The sequence below is a fragment of the Eumetopias jubatus genome, unplaced genomic scaffold, assembly GCF_037043125.1.
Source record: "Eumetopias jubatus isolate StellerSeaLion01/CBP00866 unplaced genomic scaffold, mEumJub1_p1.0 scaffold_3, whole genome shotgun sequence".
Lineage (NCBI taxonomy): Eukaryota > Metazoa > Chordata > Mammalia > Carnivora > Otariidae > Eumetopias > Eumetopias jubatus.
The window spans coordinates 36,527,916-36,541,764 of NW_028274809.1; the positions used below are offsets into that span (position 1 = coordinate 36,527,916).

The following is a 13,849-nucleotide window of genomic DNA, read 5'->3' on the forward strand; positions in this document are numbered from 1 at the left end:
TCTTCTCCCTCTCCCTCTGCCCCCCCCCCGCCTCCCCGCTCATGTTCTCTCTGTACTCTCTCTCAAATAAATAAATAAATAAATAAATAAATAAATAAATAAATAAAAATCTAAAAAAAAAAGATTTAAAAAAAGAATCGTACTTTGATATTAGTTCTGTATTTATTAATTCATTCATTTAGCAAATATTTATTAAGCATTCAGAGACTATGGTAGGCATTATATTGGAGGCTAACATTTATTGAACACATGTATCAGGTACAGTTGCAAGCTCTAGGGAATCCTATGGGGGAAGTACAATTATTATATCAGTTTTACAGGTGAGGAAACTGTGCCATAGGGAGATTAATCTTTATCCAGTTGAAGCCTGGTTTTGAGCCCAGCAAATCTGACCTCAGAACTCACATTCACAACCACTTTAGTCTCAATTATTTCTGTTATCTTTAAATTTTTTATTGTTATGTTAATCACCATACATTACATCATTAGTTTTTGATGTAGTGTGCCATGATTCATTGTTTGTGCATAACACCCAGTGCTCCACGCAGAATGTGCCCTCTTTAATACCCATCAGCAGGCTAACCCATCCCCCCACCCCCTCCCCTCTAGAACCTTCAGTTTGTTTTTCAGAGTCCGTCGTCTCTCATGGTTCGTCTAATTATTTCTGTTATCTTAGAGCAGAAGATGAAAGACACAATCCCTTCTTCAAGGAGGTACAAGGGTAAACAGGCTTTCAAACCAGTAATCCCATTGTGGTATAATAAGTACTGTGATGTGTTGCATGTACTGTGTGAGAAAAGATGCTTTTGACCTTGGAGGTGATTGAAGTTAATGCAGAAATATTTCAGCAGGAAAAAAAAAATAATGTTTTTTAACTGTTTTAAGGACAAAGTCAACTCAAATGTTAACAGACTGCTTTACTTTTTATATCTGAATGCATTTGATACATTTGAGATATAAATATTCACTGAATGTATGTTTTTGGTTTGTTTTGTTTTGTTTTTGGAAAGTACTATTTTTGCCAATGTTTTGACAAAGTAGCCAAAGCTAGTAAATTTTTTTGGGCAGTTTGCCAGCAGTTTTGTTTCACACAATACACATAGAAACTAGAAATAACCAGGGCCCAGAACTTTGTGAATGCAATAGTCATGTGCCAGGTACTTGAGGTGTTAGTGGAAACCACGTATGTGCCCAGAGCTGAGAACACCACTGGTAAATGTTTCCAAAGGGAACCTGTTCAGTTCTCTATTTGCTTTTGCTTTTTGGGTACTAATGTGTTTAAAAAATTTTGACTTAGATTGTGCATAGCCCCCCATTCTGGTACCTAGACTTTCTAAAGACAAGAAGGGAAGGAATAAGGAGGAAAAAAAAAAACCCACAAAACTGTTTATCTAATTGCATTATCTTTGCATTGAGTAGGTAGGTAAAAATAATAAAGTCTCCAGAAATCTCTTTTTGGCTGCGTTCCTTCATTCTGTGTGCTCAAGAGTGGCTTGGACAAGGGGATTGCAGTTAAGAGAGCCAGACAGTTTTGGTTTCACCAATGTTTTTGCTGTACCCATTCACTTTGTGTTGCATGCTTACTGCATTCTGATGTGTCAGGTGGCATAAGTGATGTTTTATTATATACATTAGAAAGAAAGCTGTCTTTGAGGGAAGTGTCTCATTTAATGAATTGCAGATTAGGGTCCATGAAATATCTGTTCTAAAGTAGAGTCTGCATGGCCCAAAATTTCAGTTTCCATTATCTTCATGTTTACAATAGGTTGAATGAAAAGCTCTTGAGTGTAATATGTGGTCCACCAGGGCCTGTTGCCGGCTGTTCAGAAAAATGAAAAAAAAAGTGCATTTGGTACTTTCTTAGAGCCCCGTGTTCCCGTATGTTCCCAACTAACCACTAAGTACAAAGTATACAGATTCGGCTCCCAAGGAATTTACTGTATGATGGGGAGAAGAGGTTTTATAGTAGCACAATGTAAAAGATGGTAAGTGTCATAAATGCCAAATAGAACTAGTGCCATCTCAGTTCAAAGGAGGGAGAAAGTATTGCCAACTGCAGTATATATACATACATACATATATATATATATATATATATATACATTTTAGTGCATTACAGAATACATTTCTACAGCAACAACATTTGTCTGCAAATGTTACTTTTGTATATAGCATTTATATTTGCAGAGTACATTAATTCCCTTTAGATGCTCAATTCTATCCACCCCCATCCTAACAAAAATGCTACATGCATAGGCTGTCTTTCCTAATAAAGAAATATTGTAATAAAGAGAGATTTTATTAAACTAATGCAATAACGACATTTTCTTTGAGGATTTAACACATCATTTTTAATAATAAAAATCAAATTGTCATTGTTGTGCCCTGTATACCTTTTATTCAAATCAGCCTAAGTACTCTGGCTTCATGGCTAAGCAGTACTCTGGGGGGTGAAAGGGGGTTGAGTATTTTTAGTATTACGAATGAATTTCAGCATTCAGGTTCATAGTGGGGTTGTAGATTATGAATATGGAACCCAGGGAAACCTGTTTATATTCGTGAGCAGAGGGGAAAATGCCTCTCAGGAGCATCTAGAAGGAAATGAGATTGGAGATTAGGAAAGAACCAATTCTGTTAGGTCAGCTTTCAGATGGTAGGATGTCAATACTTTCTATAGAGATGCAGCTGATTTCACAGTTTCGATAACTGTGCATTAACCACTAAGATATAAGAGCTCACTTTGTATGATTAGGCTAGGAATTTGGTATTACCTGATTTTCACAAAAGAACACCAGTTTTTGGCTCTCACATCAGCTGGAACCAGACATTTCAGAACTGTGTGAAAAGTAAGGCTAACAAATAAGCATGCAAATGTGAAAAGTGAAGACATGGAGAGTGAGACATGAAGAGTATCTTTGGAGGGTACTAGGGTTTTTTTTTTTTTTTTTTTGTAATTCAAGGGAACTACGTGTAATAGATCATGCTCAGGGCAGGATGAAGGATTGGCTGATATGAGTGACAAGGCCCCTTCTACCTTCCACTCTCTATAATTTTAATCTATAAAATGGGGGGGGTATATGTGTCTTTGAACCTTGCTGATTGGTTATGACATCATTTGTTTAGAGCAATATATAAATATGAACTAATTATATTTTCCGACTCACTACCATGTACGTAATACATATGTTTCACCTCATATATCCTTGAAGAGTTGTAAGTTGATTTCTGAAGATCATCATTAAATAGCTTATATACTTTGTTAATACATCTGACAATAAATAATTAATATACATTATTAGGGGATGGGGTTTATGTTCTTTAAAATCTTTGTTCAGATTGGAACTCAACACTTTCAAACTATTTGCTTATATGATAAATGAGTATTTTTTGGTTGAGTTACTTCAAAGGTATATATTACAATAAATACGTGAACATTGCAAGTTACCCTTTATACCTCCCACTTCAACTGCCACAAACAGAAATGTAATTTACAGAAATGAAAACAGTCTCCAGCTAGCTTGAGGCTTTTTCCAAGAGGGAGCACTGGGGTTTGCTGGGCCAGTTTCCTCAGTACACACCTGGTGTATATCACTTTAAAAAATAAATTATGCCTCATTAAATTACAATTAAATGGAATCATGATCATTTGTTTTTCTGGAAGGAAGATGTTTTGCATATTGAAAGCCTAATTTGTTGCAGGTGACAAAAAGGCTGAACAGATTATCTAATATCACTTCATTTTGGGGGTAATGTTTGCTGGTTATTTTGTGTATACTCCAGTAGTTCGGAATTGTATTAATGTGGACTATAGTATTTTCACTTCAAAATGTCTTCTACTGCCCTATCAGCTTTTTCTACTTTTTTTTAAAGCTTTTAAAGAAACAGAAACTTCTCTAGGCATTCTGGGTCAGTCATGCTCTTTCTTTTTCTAACAATGTTTTAATACTTGCCTATCCCCCTTTGCCTAGTCTCATCATTATCTCTATATCCATGTACTGTGCGTATTTCAAATCCCAGCCAAGTTAAGTCCCACTTCTTCCAAAATGTTTTCCCTGAGTCCTGCAGTTGGCAATACTTTTACCCTCTTGTGAACGGAGCCGGCACTCATTCTATCTAGAATTTATGACACTTGTCATCTTTTACATTGTGTTTCTATGAACCATCATATAGTGAACTCCTTGGCAGCAGAATCTGTGTTTTCTTAATATTCTCATCCCTTTCTTAGCTTCATACCAAGTCATAAGAAATGAATTAATAGACTGACCTGTCATTTTTTTGGTAATAGGTACATTGAGTTTGGGGGTTCCCTAGATAATCAATGGGAGATAGAGCCTACAGAATTACCAAAAGTCTGGGAGATGTGAAGAATGAGAGTCTGTTAAAATCCAGGCAGTAATGACCTCAGCTGTTGCTGTCAGTCCTGAGAAGGTCTGAGGGGCTCAGACTCAGTGTTCCTAAAACCCAGTCCAGGTTCTGGTTCTCTTCTTGCTCCATTAAAGAATTAAGGGTCCATCATAAGCAATTTCTCACCTGTCTCAGACAAGGCCTCAAGGGCTAGTGCAGAAACTTAGAACTAAATTTTATAGAGCCAGTCATGGTGATGTTTCCCAAGCATTGCTGAATGTCAGCATGTATTTTATACACTAACAATTTGGGGCAAACTATATAAATTGTTGAAGAAATATGGAAATCATAATAACATAAGCAAGAAAGCTCATCAACAGAAATTGCAGATTCAGAAACTATGAGGTCATTTAGTTTGTCGCAAATAAATATTATTTAAAATACTAGAAATAATAAGTATATCAATTTTTCATTTTAAAAATTAGCCCTAATTCTTTGTTCTGTTTGTGGAGTGGAGGGTAGCCTGTATTAGCCACCAAGCTAGATGGCATTATATTATCTCTTGTGCTTTTAATTATTTTGTTTTTATTGAATTTTTTGCCAACGTCATATATTCTTTGTGGGTACTAGAAATAATATAAAGCTTACAAAATCCCCCATTAAAAGGCTAAGGAGAGGCGCGCCTGGGTGGCTCAGTCATTAAGCACCTGCCTTCGGCTTAGATCATGATCCCAGGGTCCTGGGATCGAGCCCCGCCCGCATCGGGCTCCCTGCTCCGAGGGAAGCCTGCTTCTCCCTCTCCCACTCCCTCTGCTTGTGTTCACTCTCTCGCTGTGCCTCTGTCAAATAAATGAATAAAATCTTCAAAAAAAAAAAAAAAGGCTAAGGAGAAGGCCAATTTGAGGTTCTTTTTGCCAGACTCCGTTCTTTTTTTCAGTGGCTTGTAACCCAAGAGCTATTGTGCAAGGTGTCTTTCTTCCCTGTGCAGATGTTCACTCTACTCCTTTTCAGTCAACATGTTTCCTGGTCTTACATAACCTCAGCTAACACCATGCTGGGAATTGTTATAATCTTTCCCTTGAGAAGGCTCTGTTGCCTACAATGAGGAAAATTCTTAATGACCACTTTACTCAATACTTTCAATATGTTTTAATATGATTACTGATATGAAAGTTTAATAAGCAATATCCTGGTTAATTTATTAATTTCCCTCAATTTTCACATTCTCAATATTCATGACCTTTCTATTCATAAAAGTACTTTTTTTTTTTCCAGCGCCCAGGTGCCATGCCGCATTTTCTGTATCTCGGGCTGCGTAATGGGAATGTTCAAGTGACACCTCCTGCCTGGCTGGCTGATAATTAAAATGCCAGACAACATAGTGGCAAGGACTTTAGAAATATTTATGTGAGATAAATTATTAATTTATGTTCTATTCAAGACAGTTTCAATATGGTAAACATTTACTTATCTTGATAATTAGATAAGGTGGTTTGTGGTGTAAATTATGCCATAGATTTTCTTATGATTTCCTACCCCCCCCCCCGATGATTTTCAGCTAACTAAATAAATTCACTCTACATTCATGAGCCTGCGGAATTTGGACTATATTTTTTAAAATTCCAGCTTAAATAGTGAAGAGCACATAAATAACCAAAATGAAAAAGACTCAACAAAACAACTAGAACTCTTTTTGTGCTCACCAGTTAGCCACTTGTTGTTGAAAATGTCTGATGTAAAAAGAATCTGCTTTGGGACCATGGCTACACAGATGAGACTTTAAGTAAATAATTTAGAACAGTGTTTTCATTCTCTGGGGCAATACATGGAGGCAGCAGTGGTCACCTTGTTGGTTTGAGACTTTATCTTCAATTAGGCAAATGAAACAGAGGCAACAGTATATTCCACCAGCCCCCTCAAAATACAAACATTGTCTCTCATTCACTTCAGAAATGATGCTGATGAGCAGTCATTTACAAGGATGCTTTGTCTTGATTTTTCTTAGAGATGGATTCATTTCCCTCTAGGGTTGTCCAACATGTAAAAAATGTAGGGGAAGGAACTCCACAATTTGTGTGGGGAAAAAAATAAAGTGGACCAAGCCAAACAAGAAACAAGTAAAAGACCTCTGTGCTTTGGAATAATTTTTTTATTGATTAGGAACGAACAAACTTGCTATTTTGAACCTGGTCCATTAGAACAATAGTTTTTGTTATTTCACCATTTTGTATGTAAGAGCTTCACTATAATGGACTCCACTTGCAAAAATAATTTCACAGAAGAATACTTTTTACAAATTTTGCCTTTGAGATACTGTAAGTATAATTGTCGTAACTAGCATGAAGAATATATCCATGCAGAGTCCCCTAAAACTCCTCCAAATTTGGTAGTCTGAGATTTATTAAAATGCTAAAGTTGCTTATGCTAGAGAAAGAGAAGGAGGAGGAAGGGACCAACTCATCCTGTATGTGCAGAGTTCATTTAGAAAGCTCAGGAAACATCAGTCTTAGTGTCTTATTGGTATTGATTTTAAATCCACTTCCCTCTTGCCTTTCTACATATTAATTTGGAGATTTTTATCTTAGGACAAATTCATTATTAATATTTCAAGTTGCTTAATGCAAGTAGAAAGTAGGATAACTTAAGGCAGAACTGACTTTTAATATCAAAAAAAGAATCCATACCTAGATTGTATAACATTTTCTGGAAGACAAATGTCTCTTGCTTCTTAAAAGCATGATAAGAAATCTGTATTTTCTTACAATCATTTTACCAATATAGTATTTTCACATTTATGTCCTACCTTTTCCTTTCTTTGGGCATGCATGCCTACAGACACACATTTGTTAATATTTCTGCTAGCTTCATTGTATGGCATATTTTATTCTTATTTACAAAGACTTCTCTAGTCAAAGCAACATGACACCCATGTTTCAGAACTATCGTGTGGCATACTACTTGTAGATTCCTTATAAATTGTCTTACATGATACTTTGGTGATTACCTCCTTGGAGTGCTGATAGTCGAGTGATGCACATTCTTGTGACATTTGCTTCACTACATTATAATGCATTACTTATTTTTAAAAATTCCCTATCTTACCCTGAAGATTTCTGCCCAACCAGAGGTTGTATATTCTTCTTGCATCTAACATCTTTTTGTATTTAAGCCATATTTTACAAACCTGATAGTGTTTTCTTTGCATTAACATTCCCCTCAGTGGAAATGTCTTTGGCATCTACTTTTCACAATTTGGAGTTGCCCCATGTGTTCTAAGATACAGAGGTTAACATTTTAGCTCTTTCTGGAGGATAATCCTAGACTCTGGTCTCATACTGCCCTGAGAAGAGATGCCCTGAGTTGGAGGTGTAAAGTGGTGCCTCTGTGTGATAATCTAAAAAGAGTGCAGAATAGACATGGTTTAGTTTTTGCCCAAATTACTTCTGTGGTCCAGCCCTTTTCTTGAGTGCATACTACTTTTCTCTAGACTCGTCAACATTTTCCTTTTTTTTGTGAGTTCCCTGCCATCAGAACACATGAAAACACTAGCTTCCTATTTAAAGCTTTCTATATGGATGAGTCACATATTCAGAAATTATCTGAGCCTATACATGGCAGTCTCTGATGTGTGCTCTGATCCCTCACCAGATGTGGCAGTATTTCCATTGTTTTAATGGTGGGATTAGAGCTTCTTCCTCCAGGGGGGGAAGAAAGGTTTGGGTGCCCTCACGTACATATACAAGGATACCGATTATGTATGTGGATTGAGAAGCTATCAGAGGGTTAACACAAGTTATGGCCATTTGCTTTGTGTCTTTTTTTTTTTTTTTTTTTTTTTTTTTGCCATGAGAAACATCTATATTGAAAACAGTGGCCGGTCACACAGAAATTCAGCCAAACTTTTTTTTTTTTTTTTTTAAGTCGATGTAAATCTCCCATGCTGTTTAAATGTCGGAACTAAATTTACCAAACTTGGCAGATTTGTAAAGCTGAGCAGGACTGCCAAGTGTTCCCAGTTTCAAGCAGAGAGAGTTCTAACAGTTCCTGAAATACTTGTAGGAGGCACCTGGTGGTAACTGCAGTTTCACAAGGCTTCCGAGCGCCTACCTTGCTAGCTGGCATCTCTGTATGCTGACGATTATTACAGTGATGATAAAGTGTCAGAATAGAACAGTCCAGAATAAGGCACAGCCCTGGAAGGCAAGCACATTCCCACAAAATCTTCCTGCTGGAGAACCCTCAGCGATTAGACTGAGGTTCTTGACATCACAGCCAGCTGGTTACACCAAACAAATAAAGGGGGAGGGGGGCAGATGATGGAAACCACACACACACTGGCAGATATGACTTAGCCTGTTTTTTGTTTTTGTTTTTTTTCCATTTAATCAGGGATTGTTGTCTGAGATTTTGCGTAAGGAAGAAGACCCTCGGACAGCCTCTCAGTCTCTTTTAGTAAACTTGAGGGCCATGCAGAATTTCCTCAATCTGCCGGAAGTGGAGCGGGATCGCATATACCAGGACGAGAGAGAGCGGAGCATGAACCCCAATGTGAGCATGGTCTCATCAGCCTCTAGCAGTCCCAGCTCCTCCCGAACCCCTCAGGTGAGATATTTGTTCCACTGACTTTTCACTCTTGGCCTTGGAAACATCTTGCCTTCACTGAATCTGTGTTTCTCTCAAAAACTAAGAGGCTTAATTCAAGGATTTCTTGATTCACTGATCATGTTGGTCAGAGGATATGAACCTCTGACCATGTAATAGTGGTTATCCTTTACTGTGTCATATGGTATTCCTGTCCCTTTAGAAAAGAACCATTCTTCCACACAGAAGGGGCAGGAGTGGGTGGATGGGTAGGCTCTAGAATGTGTGCACACAGCTGCTTAGCTATCTAAGATGGGGCCAGGGGATTTGAATTGAAGCTGAGTTTGCATAGCAAGGACACTGCTTTTCCTTAAACTGTATATTTATTTGGATACTGGGCAGGGAGGGGGGATGGGGGTGTTGGTTAGGGTTGGGGGCAGGGGACAAGTAGAGTAATCCAAACTCTTCTTTATGCAATCTGAAAAAAGACAAAATGGGGGAGAAATCTCTGTGTGGTGGAAGCATGTATGTGCAGCGGCTGGATCAGAATGTTTGGGAGATCATTCAATGGTCCCTTAGAACACAGTAGTAGTGAAAAGTAGGCCTTTTTTTTTCTTTTTTTAAGATTTTATTTATTTATTTGAGAGAGAGAGTGAGAGAGAGCATGAGACGGGAGAGAGTCAGAGGGAGAAGCAGACTCCCCACTGAGCAAGGAGCCCGATGTGGGACTCGATCCCGGGACTCCAGGATCATGACCCGAGCCGAAGGCAGTTGCTTAACCAACTGAGCCACCCAGGCGCCCCGGAAAGTAGGCCTTAATGATTTTCCTTCCTAGGGTCATCTTCCCTACAGAACTCGATGAATAAGCTTTCCTTCCCTCATTTTTCTGCACTTTAAAAGCATTCTGATCTGGTCTTCCTGCAAATGCGTACATACATCTAGTAATGCTGTGTGCTTCAGAGATCCTAACTTTATAAAGGGGTCAAGGTCTCAAGTCAGCCAAGCGATCTTTCCAGTTCACACCTGAGCCCATTCATTTATAGTCTACTTTCTATTTCCTCCAAACTCTTACTAGCCAATAGATTGATGTTAAAGCCATCTCATTCACTGTTGCTAGGATGCCTGCAAGTTATATCTCAAAACAAATGTTTAACAGGTACACATTTGTACAAATCAGAAAAATGGGTAGTTTGAAACCAAAGTTTTTTTTGTTTTTTTTTTTTTTTTGCGTAGATACTATGATTTTGGTGTTATGAGTGTTTTCTAATAAGTTCCAAGGAACTGATTAAACATAGAAACAGAATTTTATTCTAGTAGAAATATTTGAGCTTTTTCAAGTACATCCATTTTTTTTCCACACATCATAACTTTTTTTTGCTCTGCAATAGATTTTTAACTGAAGATCATTTTCTATCATGCAGTGCCAAATTGTGATACTTACACTTTAGTCTTTGGTGAATTATGGGTTTTAGTTACTGTTAAACCAAAAATAAGTCTCTTGATTGCTTACTTTGGATGAATGTAACCAAGCTTTTTTCTTTTTATTTATTTTTTTTAAATCTTGGGGCATACATATTGAGCTATTGAGTTGGACGAGTTGTTCATTTGCACTAATATTTACTTCTATTAAATTCACCGATAATTTTGCCACTTTTGAAGCCCAATAAATCATTATAGAGAGGCCAGCCATACTTTATGGCCATTTAACCAACTTAGAAAGTCACTTCTACTTGTTAGAAAATAACCTGGGTCTTGGTGGTTCATTTTCTGCTTCTTTGTAATATTTTTCTAGTGCAATTATTTCTTAGACACTTTTCAAAGACCTGATAGCTTTCAGAGTCAAAGCAGTTTACCAGGGAAAACAATCAGGGTCAGTATTTTGCTTTATTGAATAGCAGAAAAATCTCATCTAGAAAATTCCTATGTAGAAGTGCCCTTTACGGACAAGAATAACAGGGAAATTGATCATTTAATTTCACAGTTTTGAGATTTCTGAAAATAATTATAAAATCTTTTTGAGAATATAGTCATATCACTGGCATTTGTACATTCTCTGGAACTTTCTTCATTTTCTGTTAAACATCGAGAGAAGGAAGTTATTAAAGTCTTTTAAAACATTTTCTGATTACCTACTATTCAAACTTCTTTACATACATATCTCAGTAGTAAAGATCCTTAGTAAAGCTTTCGTTGTGAGAACAAATGTGAGAGGAGCATCCACTGATGAAGCTTTTAGTTGGAGTCAGCATTCTGGAACACCCAGGCAGCCTATGTAGGTTGATGGAGAGCATTTCCCAGAACCCATCAACACTTTACTATTGGTTTAAAACAAATGGAAGAAATCTAAAATGTTAAATTAAACCTTCAGAGGCCCTTCTCATAATCTTTGAGTGGGCCAGTATTTCTTGATGTACTTAACAACGACAAAACAACAATACAAAGATAAGAATGATCATTTATTGAGCACTTGCTGTGTATCGGGTACTGTGAGCATTTTGCATGAATTCAGTCCTCACCATTTTGTGTGGTTATTCCCATTTTACAGATGAGAAAGCTGAGGTTTGGGGGGTTAAATAACTGGTGTAAGGTTGCATGACTGAGTTGGAGAGCTACGATTTGAACTCTGGTTATTTTGATTGGAAGGCATGGGCTCCTAACCATATATTATAGTGCCTTGAGGGGTTCTGTTTTAGCCCTGAGCGTTCTAGAGAAGATTTGACCCGTCAAGTAAGATGAAATAGTCAGTGAGGCTGATGAAGAAATTTCAGTTGCGAAAGGTGGGATTGATATACTAAAATAAGTACTTAACAGGAAAAGCACGGTGGATTAACTAGTGATAGTTAATATCCAAGAAGATAAAGGACTTTCTTTAAAAAAAAAAAAAAAGACAGAAAATTGGATTGTTATGAGAAGACCCCAAACTAGAAGGCAAGAAGATGTTTGCATCTTCTTTAGCACCCAGACTAAACTGGAGATTTGGGAGATAGGATAGTGCAGTATCCTGAGACAATGCTCTGGAGCCAAAAGCCCTTGAATTCAGATCATGGTTCTGTCACTTGCTGCTGCGTGTCCTTCCAGCAGGTTGAGTATCCTTTTCTTTTCAGTTGTCTTCCTCAGTAAAATGAAAATAATAAAGCCCAACTTAACCAGGTTCCTCAAAGAATTAAATGAAATAACAAAAGTAAAACACTTTCTGGAGTGCCTGGCAAATGAAAAGTACCACATACATTATAGTTACTATTTATTCTGTGGTAATTAGAAAATAGTAGGGGGCAGGGAGAAAGGAGAATGCAAAAGTCAGTGAGCACTCTCCAGAAAGAAAGCCTGCATAGAAACTTGGGATATTCACGCCGGCTTCAAGATGCTATGGAGCATGATCCCACAGTGTCCAGGCTGCATGCTGGGTCTTTCTCCAAATCTGCAGGCTGCTTCCTCAGTGGGGGAATAGCTCAGGGCATCCGTAGAGGGAAAGTAATGATTTGGTGACAACTGCCTTGGTTTGGGATTCTAGGGTGAGTGGAGACAGAAAAATACCCAGTTTAGTTCAAATCAGCCAGGTGTGCCCAGGAACCAAAAATCAGGGGTGACTTTTCTTGCAGTCCTGCGGCCACGGGTTCCGAGAAGGCTTCCTAGCCCCCTCTCATTATACACCAGAGTAAATGCTCCTGACAGTCTTTTGGATCATGGAGATGCAAATGTTTTAGGGTTATCTTAACCCCAAGAAGTACAAACACCTTCTAGATTGTCCTTCATTTGTCTCTGAAGCTGATGGGAGATCATTCAATTAAAACGAGCACGGCAGAATACATAAAACCACAATATGAGTTTAAGGAAATGAAAACGGCACATCAAAGGCATTCTGAAGCCTAGTTTTATGAAATGAAATTTTGTTTCATTTCCACTGATTTCCTAGGTGAAATTAGGTGACTGTCTGGGTAGCATAATGATGATAATGATGAGAAACCATACATACTCAAATGACATATGTAAAGCTTTAATAAAGAATGAGAGAGACTCAGGGGAGTGCATTAAATTGAGTAATAATTTATTATTTAGAGACCTCTACCCATTTACTCATTTTTTTTCTGGAAGAATCGGCTGTTCCTCCAAGGTGTGCCATTTTTAGAAAGAAAAAGGTAGCTGCGTGTGTGTTCTGCATGCTTGTTTTGCAGTTAGGTGGATCGCTTATAGTTTGGTGCCCAGAGTAGCCACCCTACCTGTGAACTGTCGAAGGTACTGTGAGGAAAACAACAGGGTTGACAGGACTCTGCGTGTCCTATAGGAATGCACTGCAATTATTTCCAATCACAATTAACCTGATTAGAATAATGGACAGGAAGTGTCCCTTTGTAGCTAATGCAGTTTGGCATCAGCTGACTGAAATCCTTTGGTAATTTCTGCACAGATGGCTGGGCTGAATGCAGCACTTTTTAAATTATTATTTTCATGGTCTCTTGGTAGGCCAAAACCTCGACACCGACAACAGACCTCCCCATTAAGGTGGACGGCGCCAACGTCAACATCACAGCTGCCATTTATGACGAGATCCAACAGGAGATGAAAAGGGCCAAGGTGTCTCAAGCCCTGTTTGCCAAAGTGGCTGCAAATAAAAGTCAGGTGAGTGGTTTTTTAAAAGAGCGAAAGCAAGGGCTGGAATTAGACCATTCTCCTCCTCCCACCAATAAAAATACATCTGTTCCTATAATAATAATAATAATAATAATAATAATAATAATAACAATAATCCCTAGGGAACCTGTCATGGTCTGCATTTTGCTCTGCAGTTTGCTTTTATTCCCACTGGAGTTCAAAATAGAGACTAAGTTAAAACCCAGATTTTTTTCTTTTTTTTAAAGATTTTTTTTTTCTAAAAAGCATCAGCCTTGAATGCTCTCTCTCATAATTCTAAGCACTGCTATGTATC

At 37.8% G+C, this 13,849-nt stretch overlaps 1 protein-coding gene across 1 annotated transcript in view; it reads left to right on the top strand.

Moving 5' to 3' along the window:
* Nucleotides 1-13,849, top strand: part of SATB2 (SATB homeobox 2) — a 185,229-nt gene that overhangs the window by 121,138 nt on the left and 50,242 nt on the right. The window contains exons 8-9 of the mRNA XM_028122827.2: nt 8,734-8,946; nt 13,387-13,542. Coding sequence (XP_027978628.1) covers nt 8,734-8,946; nt 13,387-13,542 — 369 coding nt within the window. The remainder of the gene's footprint in view (nt 1-8,733; nt 8,947-13,386; nt 13,543-13,849) is intronic.